This window comes from Pantherophis guttatus, chromosome 4, assembly GCF_059756535.1.
Source record: "Pantherophis guttatus breed Tessera chromosome 4, ASM5975653v1, whole genome shotgun sequence".
Classification (NCBI taxonomy): Eukaryota; Metazoa; Chordata; class Lepidosauria; order Squamata; family Colubridae; genus Pantherophis; species Pantherophis guttatus.
In genome coordinates, this window is record NC_142066.1 from 23,076,901 (window position 1) to 23,095,337 (window position 18,437).

General features: G+C 45.0%; 1 protein-coding gene across 4 annotated transcripts in view; it reads right to left on the reverse strand.

Annotated features, from left to right (window-relative positions):
• TEP1 (telomerase associated protein 1) overlaps positions 1 to 18,437 on the reverse strand; it is a 139,270-nt gene that overhangs the window by 83,452 nt on the left and 37,381 nt on the right. For all 4 annotated transcript variants that reach the window (XM_060691001.2, XM_087891785.1, XM_060691002.2 and 1 more), the window contains exons 12-18: positions 16,648 to 16,805; positions 12,736 to 12,845; positions 9,255 to 9,345; positions 5,969 to 6,128; positions 3,673 to 3,892; positions 1,676 to 1,822; positions 252 to 326 (exon numbers count right to left, since the gene is read on the reverse strand). In XM_060691001.2, coding sequence (XP_060546984.2) covers positions 252 to 326; positions 1,676 to 1,822; positions 3,673 to 3,892; positions 5,969 to 6,128; positions 9,255 to 9,345; positions 12,736 to 12,845; positions 16,648 to 16,805 — 961 coding nt within the window. The remainder of the gene's footprint in view (positions 1 to 251; positions 327 to 1,675; positions 1,823 to 3,672; positions 3,893 to 5,968; positions 6,129 to 9,254; positions 9,346 to 12,735; positions 12,846 to 16,647; positions 16,806 to 18,437) is intronic.

Consider the following 18,437-nt stretch of genomic DNA (forward strand, 5'->3'; position numbering starts at 1 on the left):
GGCTTCCTACAGTTTTATCATGGAGTTACGTGTTCCCACCTCGCCTCACAATCAGGAGACTGTGAGTTCGATCCTAGGTAGAGGCAGATATTTCTCTCCCTGGGAACAATGAGAATATATATCTGCTGAACAAAGTTCCGCACTGGTGATAGGAAGGGCATCTGGCCATTAAACCCTCTGGTAGCTCCATTCAGTTGACCAGACTCCACCCCGCAAGGGATTAGGGGGGTCTTTAAATGATGATGACTTACATGTTCCCGCCGAATCAAGAAATCCTTGATGACATCCGATGCCGACCAATCATCACTGTAGTAAACTGTTTGGTACTGGAAGAAGAAGCATTGGAAACATCACCCACTCCTGGATTCATTATTGTAAATGTGTCAGGACCATTCGTATAGACTTAGACTTATATATCGCTCCTTAGTGCATTGCAGCAGAGTTCCCCAACATCTTTGGTTGGGGGTGGGGTGGGGAAAGGGGATGGTTCCACGCGAGTGGCCAGCAAGTGCGTATGTGCATACAGCTCAATTTGCGCAAGTGGCTTGCACGCGCGCCTGCCACTCAAGCAAAGGGAGTGCATCCACACGTGCTCGTCCACTTCTTACGCAAGTGAGGATGCGCATGTGCGTGCACACGCTCGCTGGTCGTTTCAGCGGCCCGGTTGCAATCCTCTCACGGCCCACTAGTGGGCTGTGCCCCAAAGGTTGGGGGCTGCTGTTTTACAGCACTTTGTGAGCAGTTTACAAGGTCAGCACATTGCCCACAACAATCTGGGTCCTCGTTTTACTGACCTCAGAAAGCTGGAAGGCTGAGTCAACCTTGAGCTGGTTAGAATCGAACTCCTGGCTGTGGGCACAGTCAGCTTGCAGTACTGCATGCTAACCATTGAGCCACTAGGGCTCCTATTTATTTCATTTAAAAAAAATTTTGCAGCATAAATGCAAATAGATTACAGAATAAATGATTTATTGAGGCCTCCACAGAAGAATCTGGATAACTAACCGTCAGCATTAAATTGGTGCTAGATAGGGATGAATGGAAATCAAGGAGGACTTGGATCCTTTGTGGCAACATAAGGATTCTAAACTGATGGCATATTTTACTCCACTATCCCCCAACTCTGCCTGCTTTTCTCCTACAAAATGGAACTCTTCTGTGGATTCACTATCCTCTAATAGGCCCAGAGCAATACATGACTCACAACCTCTCATGTCTTCATCTCAAGTTTCTCTTCGTACTTTGTTATATAGGGGGCAGGGGCGAGGAGAGAAATGTATTATTCCCCTTTCTACCAGTATTTTTGCAATCTTCATTGTGCAAAGTTATACCACCCATCTCAAAAAATTCCTTTGGGGAGGTGAGAAATGCTTTGCAAAGCAAAGAACAAAACTGAAGGAGAAAGTTGAAGAAATTAAAGTCCTAGATCTTTAATGTATTTTCATAATAAAATATTGAAAAAAAATAATAAGTCCTAGATCTGGTTTATGCCAACCCCAGTCACTAAACATCTCTGTGTCAGGGTTTTAAGTAACACCCCCTTGTTCGCTCCCCTTAAGCCTCTTTGCTGATTCACACAGTATGTGATTATTCATATTTATCTGGATAAAAGCAAAAGATAGTGAAGTCAAATCTTTGCCCTGAGCTACGTGTCTCTCTCAATTCCAGGTCTTACCACGTTCTGTAAGGTTTGCACGTCCTTCAACACAGAACCAGTCATGGGAATAGCTCCCACGATATTTGAAAAGTTGCAAAGGAAAACGTTAGCCTGTTCACAGACCGAATATAACATGGAGCCCAGCAACATGGCCAAGTCTCGGACCTAGAGAGAGAGGAGAAAAGTGATGTTAAGAGAGACACACCAAGGAATTATAGGTAGTCCTCGACTTACAATGTTTTGTTTAGTGACCATTACAGCAGCATTGAATAAAAGTGACGTATGACTGGTTTCCATATTTATGACCGCTGCAGCATCTCCATGGTCAAATGATCAAAATTCAGGCACTGGTCAACTGGCATATATTTATGGCGGTTGCACTGTCCCAGGGTCATCTGATCACCATTTGTAATCTTCCCAGCTGGCTTCTGACAAGCAAAGTCAATGGAGGTAACCAGATTCACTTAACGAATGTGTGATTCATTTAACAACCATTGAACTGACCGTATTTATTATATATGAAAGTATACTGTAGGTAGTCCTCAACTTGCAACATTATTTGTAGTGACAGTTTGAAGTTACAACAGCACCGAAAAGAGTGACTTACGACCGTTTCTCACACTTACGACCACTGCAGCGCACCCCACAGTCACGTGATCAAAATTCAGACGCTTGTCAACTGACTCATATTTATGACCGCTGCAGTGTCCCAGGGTCATATCTGATCTGCTTTTGCAACCTTATGACAAGCAAAATCAATGGAAAAGCCAGATTTACTTAACAACCGTGTTACTAACTTAACAACTGAAGGGATTTGCTGAACATCTGTGGCGTAAGAAAAGTCATAAAATGAGGCGAAACTCACTTAACAACTGCCTCACTTAGCCATGGAAATTATGGGCTTGATTGTGATCATAAATTGAGGACTATCTACGTTACACCCATCTGCCATAGGCCAAAAGAGTTCCTTAGTTCTTTGTCTTTAAGAGATGAAACAGACCAATGACCAATAACTGCATTTGATCAACACTGGCCGTTTTTTTTATTAAGCAAGCTTGGCTTTGGTTTAGCGGGAGACCACTTGGAAAGCTGGAAAGGGATACAAAAGACATCCCCAAGAGTAAAATGTGACTCCAAAATGCCTCAAATATCAGAAATGAAATCAAATCAATCAAAATAGATCTGGAAGGGACCTTGGAGGTCTTCTAGTCCAACCCCGCTGCTAAAGTTTATGCCAATTGCCAAGCATCCAAATTTTGAGGTGTGAATAAAGAGTTCCTTATTTCTTTATCTTTAAGTGATGGAATAAGCCTATGACTGATAGCTGCACTTAGCCAATATTGGCTGGTTTTTACTAAGCAACCTTGGCTTTGGTATAGACTTGGATGGGAGACCACTCGGAAAGCCGAGGGATACAAAATACATCCCCAAGAGTAAAATGGCAATCATGTGACTCCAAGATGCCTCAAACGTCATCAATGAAATGAATGAAATGAAATCAAAATAGAGCTGGAAGGGACCTTGGAGATCTCCTAGTCCAGCCCCCTGCTCAAGTTTATGCCAGTCGCCACGCACCTAAATTTTGATGTGTGGATACTGCAACGATTGTAAGTTCAAGGACCGGTTGTAAGACATTTTTTTTCAGCACCGTCCTAACTTTGATCACTCATGAAATGATTGGCCATAAGTCAAGGACTCACTGGAGAAGAGCCTAATGCTGGGAAAGATTGAGGGGAAAAGAAGAAGGGGATGACAGAGAACGAGGTGGCTGGATGGAGTTACTGAAGCAGTCGGCGTGAGCTTAAATGGACTCCAGAGGATGATAGAAGACAGGAAGGCCTGGAGGAAAGTTGTCCATGGGGTCGCGATGGGTCGGACACGACTTCGCAACTAACAACAACAAAGTCAAGGACTTCCTGTAACATTCATGCTTACAAGGATAATAAGTTTGAACAAAATGAAGGAGGGCAGAAAAAGACGGAGAACTGAATGACAACTTATAACTGTTTACCAACCGTCATGGGATTCTTCAGATCAATGCAGTTAGTCTTGTCATAAGTTGGGCAATACATATTTTTGGCTTGAACGCAAGGTTTCCCCAATTGAAAGCCGCTGGAGATCAAGATGAGAGTCCTTCCAGGAATGGGGTGCATATTATGCTTAACGGATAATCCTACTGCTGTCTCGAGAGCCTGACAGTAGCGTTGCAGGAGGTCAGAGGTGTAGCGGATGTCTCTGTGAAATACAAAATTGAGAAAGAAGAAAGTCTTGATAAATAGAACAGAACAGAATAGAATTCTTTATTGCCTAAGTGTGATTGGGCAAACAAAGAATTTGTCTTTGGTGCATATGCTCTCAGTGTACATAAAAGAAAAGATACATTCATCAAGAATCATAAGGTACAACACTTAATGCTAGTCATAGGGTACAAATAAGCAATCAGGAAACAATATCAATATAAATCATAAGGATACAAGCAACAAAATTACAGTCATACAGTCATAAGTGGAAGGAGATGGGTGGTGGGAACGATGAGAAGAGTGTAGTGCAGACTTAGTAAATAGTTTGACAGTGTTGAGGGAATTAGTTGTTAAGCAGAGTGATGGTGTTTGGGGAAAAAAACTGTTCTTGTGTCTAGTTGTTTTGGTGTGCAGTGCTCTATAGTGTCGTTTTGAGGGTAGGAGTTGAAACAGTTTATGTCCAGGATGTGAGGGGTCTGTAGATATTTTCACAGCCCTCTTTTTGACTCGTGCAGTATACAGGTCCTCAGTGGAAGGCAGGTTGGTAGTAATTGTTTTTTTCTGCAGTTCTAATTATCCTCTGAAGTCTGTGTCTGTCTTGTTGGGTTGCAGAACCAAACCAGACAGTTATGGAAGTGCAGATGACAGACTCAATAATTCCTCTGTGGAACTGTATCAGCCGCTCCTTGGGCAGTTTGAGCTTTCTGAGTTGGTGCAGAAAGAACATACTTTGCTGTGCTTTTTTTGAGGATGTTTTTGATGTTAGGTGTCCATAAACAGAGGAATAGAATGAAGATTACATGAAGTGTTAATACCGAGAGAGAGAAAGAGTTAAAAGAGTTTTGCCCCGTTTTACAACCTTTCTTGTCACAGTTGTTAAGTGAATCACTACAGTGATTAAGTCAGTAACACGGCTGCTAAGTGAACCTGGCTTCCTCGCTGTCTCTGCTGGTCAGAAGGTAACAAAAGGGGACTCCGGGACCCTGCAACCGACATAAATACATGCCGATTGCCAAGCGTCCAAATTTGGATCATGTGAAAATCATGGAAATGCTGCGATGATCATATGTGTGAAAAGTGGTCATAAGTCACCTTTTTTTTAATGCTGTTGTAACTTTGAACGGTCACTAAATGGATGGTTTAAGTCAAGGACCACCTGTACACCTCTGAATGAAGGATGCAGGAAATCAATGCAGCACCCCTTAGTCTAGAAGTCACATTTGACTGGGAGATGCTGGAAGATTGAACTAGACTGATCTTGGGTTCCATCAGGCCAATATGTACTTCATTGGCCAGTGTTGGGCTTCAAAATTTAGGGGACTATGGTCGAAGGCAGGGGTGTCAAATTCAAGGCCCAGGGGTCAGATCCGGCCTGTGGGGTCACCCTGTAAATAGCAAAGGACTGGACCGCAGTGCCTCTGCCAGCAAAACCAGAGCTCAGAAGGACCGCAGGTGGCCCTCCCAAGCTCCATTTTCACTGGCAGAGGGCTGCAGGAGGCTGTCGCAGCTGAAAACAGAACTTGGGAGCCCATTTTCACTGGCAGAGAGCTCAAGCCACCACAGGCGCCCCCGACATAAGTGACATCGAGCTGGCCATGCCCACCCTGGTCAGCCCGGCTCCCCAAGATCAAACACAACCCTGATGTGGCCCTCAATGAAAAGGAGTTTGACACCCCTGGTCTAAGGAATCCCTGCAGACTCTAGGGGACAGTGCTCATCTCAATTTCAAAGCCCAGCACTGTCCAAAAATGTTTATGTGCGCCATGTGGCCAGCATGACGTAACAGAGCTCTGTTATTTTCCCACCGAAGAGGTACCTATTTATCTATTCGCATTTGCATGTTTTCAAACTGCTAGGTTGGCTGGAGCTGGAGCAAGGATGGGAACTCACCCTATCACATGGCGCTCGTATCTTGAACCTGGGCTGCCGGCTCAAGCCCAGCGCCTTAACTGCTGAGCCATCGCATCGCCCCATTACTATGGCCTAAATCCTACACCCAATACTTCATTCTCCTTCTCCAGGACCTCTGCTAAGCAAGAAGACAAGGATAGTCCTAGCTACAGCCTCGTACCTGGATTTAAGCAATTTCTTCTTCTCCTGCTTCACCATCTGGAAAATCAGCGGGATCTCCATGCAACCCCGTAGATGTCGGGGTTTTCTAAAATTCATTGGTAGTTTCATTAGCTTTGTGACCTTTTCGATGAGCTGTACGTTGCTTGGGAAGGGCTCGTCTGAAAGAAGAGAAAAAGATGCTCAGGGAAACAAGGAAGGAAGATCTCTTTCTTCATTTGAAAATAGGTACTCCTATCCATAAAGGGCCATGGTGGCTCAGTGGCTAAGACATTGAGCTTGTTGATCGAAAGGTCGGCAGTTCAGCAGTTCGAATCCCTAGTGCTGCATAACGGGGTGAGCTCCCGTTACTTGTCCCAGCTTCTGCCAACCTAGCAGTTTGAAAGCATGTAAAAAATGCAAGTAGAAAAATAGGGACCACCTTTGGTGGGAAGGTAACAGCATTCCGTGCGCCTTTGGCATTTGGTCATGCCGGTCATATGACCATGGAGACATCTTCGGACAGCACTGGCTCTTTGGCTTTGAAACGGAAATGAGCACCACCCCCTAGAGTTGGGAACGACTACCACATATGCGTGAGGGGAACCTTTACCTTTACCTTACTCCTATCCATAGATAATTTTAACTTTGTGGGCCAAATTTAATATATTCATTTTAAATCGTTTTTAAATTTTGTGAGTTTATGTGTGTTTTAACATGGCTGTACACCGCCCTGAGTCCTTTGGGAGAAGGGCGGTATAGAAATTTAATAAACTAACTAACTAACTAATTAATCTATCCCTAGGTAAATCACATCAGCTTTTCTGACTTCTTTGACATTAATTCCACATTGCGAATGAAGGCGAATATTCGTGTCCCAGGATAATGTTGCAGGATCCAGTCTGGATCCGTCACTGGGACCAGAAGTTTTGTCTTCCAAGCTTTTTGTGGGTCAGTGTGGAGCCCATCCTCAGGGGACTTCTCTCTAGAAGTCTGTGTCAGGGGTGAAATCCAGCAGGTTCTAACAGGTTCTGAAGAACCTGTAGCGGAAATTTTGAGTAGTTCGGAGAACCGGCAAATACTACCTCTGGCTGACCCCAGAGTGGGGTGGCAATGGAGATTTTGCAATATCCTTCCCCCAGGAACGGAGGGAATGGAGATTTTGCAGTATCCTTCCCCTGGAGTGGGGTGAGAATGGAGATTTTGTAATATCCTTCCCCTGCCACGCCCACCAAGCCACGCCCACAGAACTGGTAGGGAAAAAATTTGGATTTCATCCCTGATCTGTGTGCTTTGGACCATTAGAGAGAAGTTCTCCGAGAATAGGCTCCAGTACAAGTCCAAAAGGATGTATTTAAGAAAACTCAGAACTAGACAAAATGACTTAGGATAGTAGTCCTCAACTTTTGGGCACCAGGGACCGATTCTGTGGAGAGAAGATTTTCCACAGATGGGAGGGGCACGTGCAAGGGTGAAATGCTCCAGGTTTGGACCGGATCACCCAATCCAGTAGCGATGGAGGCGGGTAGTTCGGAGAACCGGTAGCAAAAATCCCTGCCTTCTCCCCCTGCCCAGCTGAGCCGCGTGATCATCAGAGGCTTTTTTTCTTTTAAAAGCCTCTGCCGATCAGGCAACTCAGCTTGGATCGTCAGAAGCAGTTTTCTTTTAAATGCCTCTGACAACCAGGCAACTCAGCTGGGATCATCAGAGCCTTTTGAAAGCATTTTTTTAAACCTCTTCGCCAAAGAGATTGTAGAAAAAATTGTTTAAATTTTTTTTTAAAAAAGTTGGCCACACCCACCCAGTCACATTATCACCACAACCACCAAGCCACGCCCACAGAACCGGTAATAACAGATTTTAGATTTTACCACTGGGCACGTGGTTTTACATATTTCATTTTCATTTTCATTTCATTTTCATTTATTGGATTTATATACTGCCCTACTCCCGAAGGACTCAGGGCGGTGAACAGCCACAGAATAAAACACATAAGTACAAAATTTAAAAACAGAATAAAACCGAATTTAAAAATTTGGCCGAGACAAATTTAAAACACCCAATAATTTTAAAAACAAATTAAAATTTACATTTTAAAGGGGAAAGATTTAGGCCAGGCCGGCTTGATTGAATAAAAAAGTCTTGAGAGCGCGACGGAAGGTGCGCAGATCTGGGATCCTCCTTATCTCTGGGGGGAGCTCATTCCAGATAGTAGGTGCCCCCACAGAGAAGGCTCTCCCCCTGGGGGCCACCAGTCGACATTGTTTGGCCGATGGCACCCGGAGGAGCCCCTCTCTAAGAGAGCGTACTGGCCGGTGGGAGGCTATTGGTGGTAGCAGGCGGTCCCGTAAATAACCAGGTCCTAAACCATGGAGCGCTCTAAAGGTGATAACCAAAACTTTGAAGCGCACCCGGAAGACCACCGGGAGCCAGTGCAGCTCACGCAGGAGAACGCCATGTCGCTCCCATAACCACCCGCACGGCCGCACTCTGCGCCAGTTGGAGCCTCCGAGTGCTCCTCAAGGGGAGCCCTATGTAGAGAGCGTTGCAATAGTCCACGCGGGAGGTGACGAGGGCATGAGTGACTGTGTGTAAGGAGTCCCAATCTAGAAAGGGACGCAACTGGCGAATCAGGCGGACCTGATGAAAAATCCTCCCAGTCACAGCTGTCAAATGCTCTTCTAAAGACAGCCGTGAATCCAGGAGATCGCCCAAGTTGCGAGCCCTCTCCGTGGGGGCCAGAGCAGCAACCCCTGTCCCGAGCCCTCCAGAGATCATCAACCAATGCGACCAATGTTGTTTCCGTGCTGTATCCGGGTCTGAAACCCGACTGGAACAGATCCAGATACGTCGTCTCATCCAGGTGCTGGGGGAGCTGTCGCGCAACCACACTCTCAACAACCTTCACCACGAAGCGAAGGTTGGAGACCGGACGATAATTAGCCAATACAGCCGGATCCAGGGAAGGCTTCTTGAGGAGAGGCCTCACCACTGCCTCTTTCAGGGCGGCGGGGAAGACACCCTCGCTCAACGAAGCATTTATAATCCCCTGGAGCCAGCCTCACGTCTCCTCCCGGGAAGCCAGCACTAACCAGGAGGGACATGGGTCCAACAAACATGTGGTCGCGTTCAGTCTGCCCAGAATCCTGTCCACATCATCATCCCATGGATGGAGCTTCATTTGTTTGTACAGCCCTGTTTCTGGCATGCCAGAATAGACTAGGGGTTGGGGACCCCTGACTTAGGAGGTACTTTCCAATGTTAATACAGAATTCCCAGCCATTCAACCCAAGTTAAGTATTCGTCACCTTTTTTGTTAAATTCTTTTTCCAGGTCCAAAATCACTTTGTAGGCTGAAAGGAACCGGAAAGGAAGTTGTCTGCTGTGGATGACAGTGTCCTGGAAGGAGAGAAATGCCAAAGGCGAAAACAGAATGAAAATGATTAACATTAAAGTATAGAATAATCTAGCATGAATTTCTCCCAGAACCGCTCCTGCAAGATATGTGAATTTCAGTTCCCCAAGCTGCCTGGGAAAACCAAAGGGAAATCATCAAAACCATAAAAAAAGCAAAAGTTAGAATATTTTGGACATGTGATGCGACACCTGGAAAAATACAGCATACTTCACTTAATCCTCCAGGGAAAGATTGTCAGAGAATTCATGACTGGCAGAGACATGGTAACAAGGTCAGCCAATGAATAGGCATAGCAACTGGGTCACCTAATGGGAACTGTTTGGAAACTGAAACTGGAGACAGCTAGGAGCCTGGGCGTGGCTTAGGCTTAGTTTAACTGCCCTGTATAGAGGCGGTTCTCTTTGTCTGTATTAAGTTCTGAGCTCTAAAACTAAACTAACTAGTCTGCTGAATTGAAACTGAAAACTGTTCTCTCTGCTGTTGGTATTGTATATTTACTTCATGTGTTATATTATATATAAAGAGAGGTTAATGAATCCTGCTGAATCAGTTACCTGTGTGTGCTTTCTGGATTTGAATTTTGCAATAAACTCTGACAAAGATTGAAGGCAAACGAGGTCCAGGCAGAAGAAGAACATCATGGCTTCAAAATCTAAGGGACTGGTTTGGACAAAACTCAACAGCACTTTTTCGTGCGGCTGTTGATAAAAATTAAATTGCCAACATGATCGCCAACATCCAATGACGGATATGGCACAAGAAGAACAAGAAAAGATTCAAGAACAGCCATGCTGGCTGAGGAATTCTGGGAATTAAATGTCTATAGAGATTCTCCATAGACATTTAATTCCCAGAATTAAAATTGACCCCTTATAAGAGGGGTCAAAAAGGCAATTTACATAAAATCGAATAGCCCCCTTTCAATAGAGGAGGGGGAATGCGACACCACTTATCTCCTATTTACAACACAGTCCTTTCACCAGTTCCAAGAAGGTTCCACACCCATTTCTACTATTCAGGGCACAAAATAAACCTCCAAGTTGCCTCAATGACTCTCAGAAAGAGCGCTAACGACCAGATGACTGCAAGGAATATAAATCCTTCCATCCTCCATCATTCAGTCAGAACTGAAGAAGCTTCTTGGATGAGGGGCGAAATGTCTTCAAGGAAAAACAAACTCCAGTTCAAAATCCCTTTTGAAAAGGGATTAAAGTTTACACATAAGGATGATGTATACAGATTGAAAATGAATGAATGAATGACCTAGTAAGAAGACACATTTAGGAAGAACTGAGGTCTGTATAGGGAGACTGTGTGAAAGGAAGCTCCTTTATACCACATGGAAATTCGGTAGTACAAAAATTGAATTGTTTGTCCTGCTTATGCTGTGAAGTCTATCCATGGAAGACTAAGCATGCTTTGCCCATATTCTATGGCAGCAAACCATGGTTTGTCCCAGGTATTTCCCAGTTCTTCACATTTTGATCGTCTCCTTGAAGTGTTAAGAAAGAATAATTCATAATTATCACACAATTGTAAAGGATGCCTTCACACAGGAGTCACAGAACACAACAGCAGAATTATGCTAGTGTGCTATGCCTTATTATAGTTTGATGGGATTGCTTGCTGCAATGCAAAATGCCAAGATAATATCTTAACAACCCACAAGTAGTTCAACTGCCTAGCATGTTTATGCAAAATCCATCCAGCGAGAAGCCCATCATGGTGGGCTTCTCATCAGAGGCTTCAGGAATATAAACATCCCAAAAAATGTTTTTTTTTTCCAAAAGGCAATTGGACTTTCTTGATTTTTTTAAATTTGCAAATGTTTCGCTTCTCATCCAAGAAGCTTCTTCCATTTCAAGAAGCTTCTTCTTGAATTTTGCCCCATTTTACGACTTTTCTTGCCACATTTGTTAAGTGAATCACTGCAGTTGTTAAAATAGTAACGTGATTGTTAAGTGAACCTGGCTTCCCCCGTGGTTTGTCAGAAGGTCCCAAAAGGTGATTAGATGATGACCCCGGGACGTACAACCGTCATAAATACATGCCAGTGGCCAAGCATCCAAATTTTGATCATGTGATTACAGGAAGGCTGCAATGGTGGTTAAGTGTGGTTTTGGGTGGGGTTTTTTCACTGCTGTTGCAACTTCGAAAAGTCACTAAACAAATGTAAAATGAGAACTCAGATTCAGATTCAGATTCAGATTAACAGAGTTGGAAGGGACCTTGTAGGTCATCTAGTCCAACCCAAGAAGGAGTCCCTACACAAGTGATGTCTAACCTTTTTTTTTTTGTTGTGTGCCAAAAGCTTGTGTGTGCACCCCCGCACCTGTAATGCAATGTGTGCACCCCCCTCCCCCTGCGGATGCACACACGACCCCACGAGCTCCTGTTTTGGGCCTAGTAGGCCTCCTTGTAGCCTCCTGGGAGCAAAAATGGGCCATGGGGGAGGGGGCCAGGCCACAACCCCCAGGCCCTGTTTTGGGCCTAATAGGCCTCCCTGCATTTATAACCCGTAATGCAATGTGTGCGCGCCCCCTGAATGCGCCCCACCCACCCATGCATGCATGTGGGACTCCTCACGGTCCCCCATTCCCCTGCAATGCGTGTGTATCTCCTGCATGCACCCCGGTTCCTGCACATGTGTGGCAGAGACCCAAAAATCAGCTGGCCAGCGGGAGGCGCGCACACATCAGTGGTGGGTTCGGCCCAGTTCCGCCCGGTTCCGCTGAGCTGGTAGCAGTGACGATATGACATCACCGAACCGGTTCTGGGCCCCCCACCCCCTGCCCCCCCACCCCCGCGTTATTCTTACCTTTTATTTGCCCCCACCCCCAATCTCTTGCTGCCTCCTGAGTCCCCGCTGATGGCTAGAGGGAAAAAAACAGTTTAAACTCTTGCCGCGGGGCTTCAAAGGGCCGCCCTACAGCTGATCAGTGTTAAAAGAAAACAAATGAGTAGACCGGTGCCTGCAAAAATAAATGGGTAGATCAGTACAGCTCTGCAAGCAGTTAAAAGCCTAGTAGACCAGTACCTCTGCTAAATCCTAAATAATTGTCACATGACCATCAAGCCACGCCCACAAAATAAGCCATGCCCACAGAACCGTTAGTAAAAAAATTTAGAACCCACCCCTGGTGCAATGCACGGTGGAGCTGGGCTGGGGCGACTGCTCGCGTGCCTGCAGAGAGGGCTCTACGTGCCACTTATGGCACGCATGCTATAGGTTCGCCATCACGGCCCTACACTATTTCTGAGAAATGGCAGTCCATTCTCTTCTTGAAAGCCTCCAGTGATGAAGCTCCCACAACTTCCATTGGTCGATTGCTCTCATTGTCAGAAAATTTCTCCTGCATAGACAGTCTTACCTTATCCTCGAGGCGCTTTAAGAGAAATTGATGATGCCTCTCGCTCACCCCGGACCTCAAAATGTTCCGCAGGTTTCGTAGCATTGCCATGAAAGGCAGTTTCTTTGAATCTAGGGGGAAGCAAGTAAATGGTAATTTTACAGCTGAAACTCAGCAAACGGAAGTAATATTTTAGACTGGTATTTTTTTTAAAAAAATGAGTGAAGATACGAGAATTTTACCCAGTTTTATTTCTTTACTTTCCAACACATATATTCAGGCTTGGGAGGTAGGGGAGTGGAGTAAAAAGAGAGAGAGGGGTGCCTCCATGTCCCCCAATAGTTAATATTTTGCTGTTTATATTTTGTAAAAATTTTAGCATCATCTGTTTCTATTACATCTCCTCTGGTTATGATTTAATCCTACTTCCCACTTGCAGTTTAGATCTAAATCTTTATCAGTGCACAACATATGTACAATGAGATTGGTGGAGCTCCCTCAGTGCACACACACACACACACACACACACACACACACACACACACACACACACCAACACAATACAACTCACAATGAAGACAGAAAATCCCTAACCCAATAAATCGTATTAATAAACACCCAGTCCTATTTCACCCATGTGAACATGTTACATGTTGCACCAGCCCTGCAAGTCCATCATACTACGTAGTGATGATGTTATTTCACATTTAGGAGTCTTGACAGTCCACGGATAAAAACTGTTCTTCAGCCTGTTTGTACGGCTGGCTATGCTTCTATATCTCCTTCCTGATGGTAGGAGGATAAAGAAGTGGTGACCAGAGTGAGAGCAGTGGCGAAATGTAAAATTTGTTACTACTGGTTCTGTGGGCGTGGCTTGGTGGGGGCGGGGGATTAATGTGACTGGGTGGGCATGGCCAACTTTTTTTTTTTAACTTTTAAAAGCATTTTTTCTACAACCTTAAGAGGTTGCAGAAAAAAATGCTTTTAAAAGCCTCTGGCAATCAGGCAACTCAGCTGGGATCGTCAGAGGCTTTTAAAAGCATTTTTTTCTACAACCTTAAAGAGGTTGTAGAAAAAAATGCTTTTAAAAGCCTCTGACAATCCCAGCTGAGCCGCACGATCATCAGAGGCTTCTTTTTTTACTTTTAAAAGCATTTTTTTTGGCCCAAGAGGTTGTAGAAAAAATGCTTTTAAAAGTAAAAAAAAAAGTCTCTGATGATCGTGTGGCTCAGCTGGGCATGTGGGGGGGGGCAGGGATTTTTGCTACTGGTTCTCTGAACCACCTGCTGCCATCACTACCGGATCAGGCGAACCAGGAGCATTTCATCCCTGGGTGAGAGTTGTCCCTGAGAATTTCCCTCACTCTTCTAAGGCAGCGAGCCCTAGTGGTCTCATCTAGTGGTATCAGGGGAGAGACCATGATATTTTGTGCTGTTCTCACCACCCTCTGTAATGCTTTTCTATCCGCGGCTGTCAAACAGGGGCTGTCGAAAGATGATTTCCATTTAAAGGAAAGAATTTTCATTACGTTGCTCATCATTACATTGTTGTTACCACGGTACATTATTACATTCTTTGTTTAACCTTGTTACTTAATAGAAAAGTGTATTAACATTTCAATACGCGTACATATACATGATTATGTAAAAGGCATACCTCAGAGTTGTATAAGATTAAGTGTGACTGTGTAAGCATTAATAAATACAATTTGCAGTGTAGCATACTGTATGATAAGTCATATTATGCAATACACCAGATTGTAAAATATAGTATAATGTAATATAAATACAATTATCACACTCCTGCAATTCTTTGTAAAAGTTTCCAAACTTGTTCTACCTATAACAACTCCCCAATTCCTTTTGATCTTTTCTCAAGTCAGCTTCAACTCTTAGTAATCACAGGGATTACAGGTAGTCCTTGATTTACGACCACAATCGAGCCCAAAATTTATGCTGCTAAGTGAGAAATTTCTTAAGTGAGCTTTGCCCCATTTTACGACTTTTCTCGCCATGTTTGTCAAGCGACAAATTGCTGCATTTGTTGAATTAATAATAAGGTGGTTAAGTGAATCTGGCTTCCCTCATTGATTTTGCAAATCATGGCCACAGGTTGCTGAACCCTGATTTATGACCATTTTTCACACTTATGTCCATTGCAACATCCCATTGCAAGTCACATGATTTAAATTTGGATACTTGACATCTGTCTTTATATTTATTCCCTGGGGTCACATAATCCCCTTCTGTGACCTTCTGACAAGCAAAGTCAATGAGGAAGCCAGATTCACTTAACAATCGTGTTACTAATTTAACCACTGCAATGATTCACTTAACAAATGTGGTAGGAAAGGGGCATTTATTTATTTAGCGTATGGCTTGTCACACACAGTATTAAAACACTTCATTTTTATAGGTTATAAACAATTAAAACAATAAAAAAAACAGTAAGAAAACCTAAAAGGAAAACAGAAATAACATTTCAAAGTTTAATGTCGAGTTTGGAGATCCAGTCAGTAGCTGCCGTTCTTATGCAGAGGAAGTCCCTAGAAAGTGGCAAAACTCACTTAACAAATTTTTCATTTGACAACATCAATGTTGGGCTCAATTGTGGCCGTAAATTGAGAATTATCTGTACTCCGCAGCAGGGCACCTCAAAAGAAAAAGCAGTGGGAGCAGGAGTGACTGATAGGAGCAATTTGCCTCCTTCAATGCTGGTTTCCTCATTGACTTTGCTTGTGGGAAGACATCACAGAACCGTGATGGTGAACCTATGACACACGTGCCCAAAGTGGCACGCAGAGCCATGTCGTCTGGCAAACGCGGCATCGCCTGTTCCTCTTCCAGATTTCTGGCGCACATGCGCACGCAACAATCAGCTGGCCTTTTGTGCATGCAGCAGTGCCGGAAATCGGAAAAGCTGGTCTTCCGTTTTCCAGCATGAACATACGTTGATTGGCGTGTGCACATGCACGGCAGTAACCAGAAGACTTGCTGGCTGGGGCACATGTGCGCTCCAGAAACCGGAAGTACCCTATCTGGCATGTGCATGATCCCTGGGCAGCTCCTCTTCCTGGTCGCGGCCCTTACGAGCGCGCGCGCACGCGCGAAGTGCTTCCTTTTGGGCACTTGGTGCCGAAAAGGTTCCCCATCACTGTCATTGAAGGTGAAAAATGGCAGTCAAATGATCACAGAACAGTGGAACTGTCATAAGTACGAGCCAGTTGTCAAGCATGTAAATCACAATCACAAAAGCAGAACGTCGAAAATAGCAATAGAACTTAGACTTATATACCGCTTCACAGTGCTTCACAGACGGTTTACAGAGCGGTTTACAGAGGCAGCCTATTGCCCCCAACAATCTGGGTCTTCATTTTACCGACCTCAGAAGGATGGAAGGCTGAGTTAACCTTGAGCCCCATCAGGATCGAACTGCAGGCAGTGGGCAGAGTTAGCCTGCAATACTGCAGTCTAATCACTGCACCACCAGGGTACTTGTGAAGGTTGGTTATACATACCACTCTTTCAGCTCCATTATAATTTTGAATGGTTGCTGATTTTCCCAAAGATGCTTTTTCAAGAGGCAACTGGACTTTCTTGTTTTTTCTTTGAAGACGTTTCACTTCTCATCCAAGAAGCTTCTTCAGCTCTGACTGGATGGTAGGGAATTTCAAGGGATATAAATAAAGAATAACAAGAAGGTCCAGTTGCCTCTTGAAAATGTTGGGAAAACCATGACTTGGGTGACTGAGAATCTTCACAGACATTTCTACAAGTGGTCATAACTCAAGGACTGCCTTTATCCGGGTTCAGGCTTATTTTCCATGTTTCCACTATAATTCTGTCTAATCAGCATGCCTTTCTGGGATTTTAGGATCCAATAGTGAGAAGAGCACATGAAAAATGAAGGAAGGCAGTCAACTCTTCTACCTACCAATCAGCTCTTCCCAGACAGCAGCCTTGTTCCCACGGTTGCTCAGTTCTCGATCCCAAGTCTGGGGCACCGGCAGTCGCATGCGAGTGCCAGCAAGGGTCGGATCCCAGGGCCCTGGCAATCGACTTCGGGAAAAGGAGGGCAGATCTGGGGGATACCTAAAGAAGAGAAAGACTGTGAACTCAAGGTCTACAAAAGAAAAATACAAAAAAAATACAAAAGAAGAACAGTCAACATTACATGGGCCAAGTTAATGGGTACAAGTAGTTCTCAACTTACAACCATTTGTTTAACCAATCAATCAGAATACAGCTGGAAGGGATCTTGGAGGTCATCTAGTCCAACCCCCTTACTCAAGCAGAAGATCCTATACCCATGATGGCGAACCTATGGCACATCTGCCATAGGTGGCGCACGGAGCCATATCTGTGGGCACACGAGCATTGTCCTAGCTCAGCTCCAGCACGCATGTGCATGTCGGCCAGCTGATTTTCAGGCTTTCCAGGCCCACTGGAAGTCGAGAAATGGGCTGTTTCTGGCCTCCGGAGGGCCTCCGGGGAGTGGGGAAGGCAGTTTTCACCCTCTCCAGGCTCTTAGAAGGCCTCTGTAGCCTGGAAAGAGCGAAAAACGGGCCTACCGGGCCATCAGATGCCAAAAGTGGTCGGAGCGCAGGAAGGTCACACGCGCAGGCATGGGAGGGTGGGGCGCATTGAATTATGGGTGTGAGTACGTGTGCACATGACCTCCCCCCACGCGACCCCTGCTTTTGGCACGCGATGGCAAAAAGGTTAGTCATCACTGTCCTATACCATTTCAGATAGGTGATTGTCCAATCTCTTCTTAAAAACCTCCAGTGATGGACTACTCACAACCTCTGAAGGAAAGCTCTTCCACTGGTAATTATTCTCACTGTTAGGAAAGTTTCTCCTTAATTCCAGGCTGCTTCTCTCCCTGATTAGTTTCCATTCATTGTTTCTTGTCTGGTGCTTTGGAAAATAGGCTGACTCCTCTTTTCTTTGTGGGTAGCCCCTCAAATACTAGAATACTGCTATTGCGTCAACCCTAGTCAGTGGTGAAATCCAATTTTTTTTACTACTGGTTCTGTGGGCGTGGCTTGGTGGGCATGGCAGGGAAAGGATATTGCAAAAACCCCATTCCCACCCCACCCCAGGGGAAGGATACTGCAAAATCCCTATTCCCTCCCTACTCCTGGGAGAAGGATATTGCAAAATCTCCATTCCCACCCCACTCTGGGGCCAGCCAGAGGTGGTATTTGCTGGTTCTCCGAACTGCTCAAAATTTCCGCTTCCAGTTCTCCAGAACCTGTCAGAATCTGCTGGATTTCATCCCTGCCCCTTAGTCCTTCTTTTCACTAGACAAGCCATACCCAGTTCCCAGTGGTGGGCTGCAACCGGTTTTAAAACCGGTTCTATAAGCAGGCACTTCACGTGTGCACGCGCCTCACACGCTTGTGCACAGCACTCAAAATACAGCAATTTGAAGCTCAGCTGCTTAACTTCTAAGGCAGCCCCGTTCAGTAGAACAGCAGACTCGCCGAAATCTGCTGTCTTGTGTGAATCAGCTAAGCCAGAAAGAATGAAATGTAGGACAGGATAGGGGAGGTGCAGGTGGGCGGGGCCAGCTAATGGTCGGAACTACCGGTTCGCTATAACCGGTCCAAACCGGCAGCAGCCTACCCCTGCCAGTTCCTGAAAGTGTTCTTCACATGTTTTATTCTCCAGGGCCTTAATCATCTTCGTTGCTCTTCTCTGCACTCTTTCCAGAGCCTC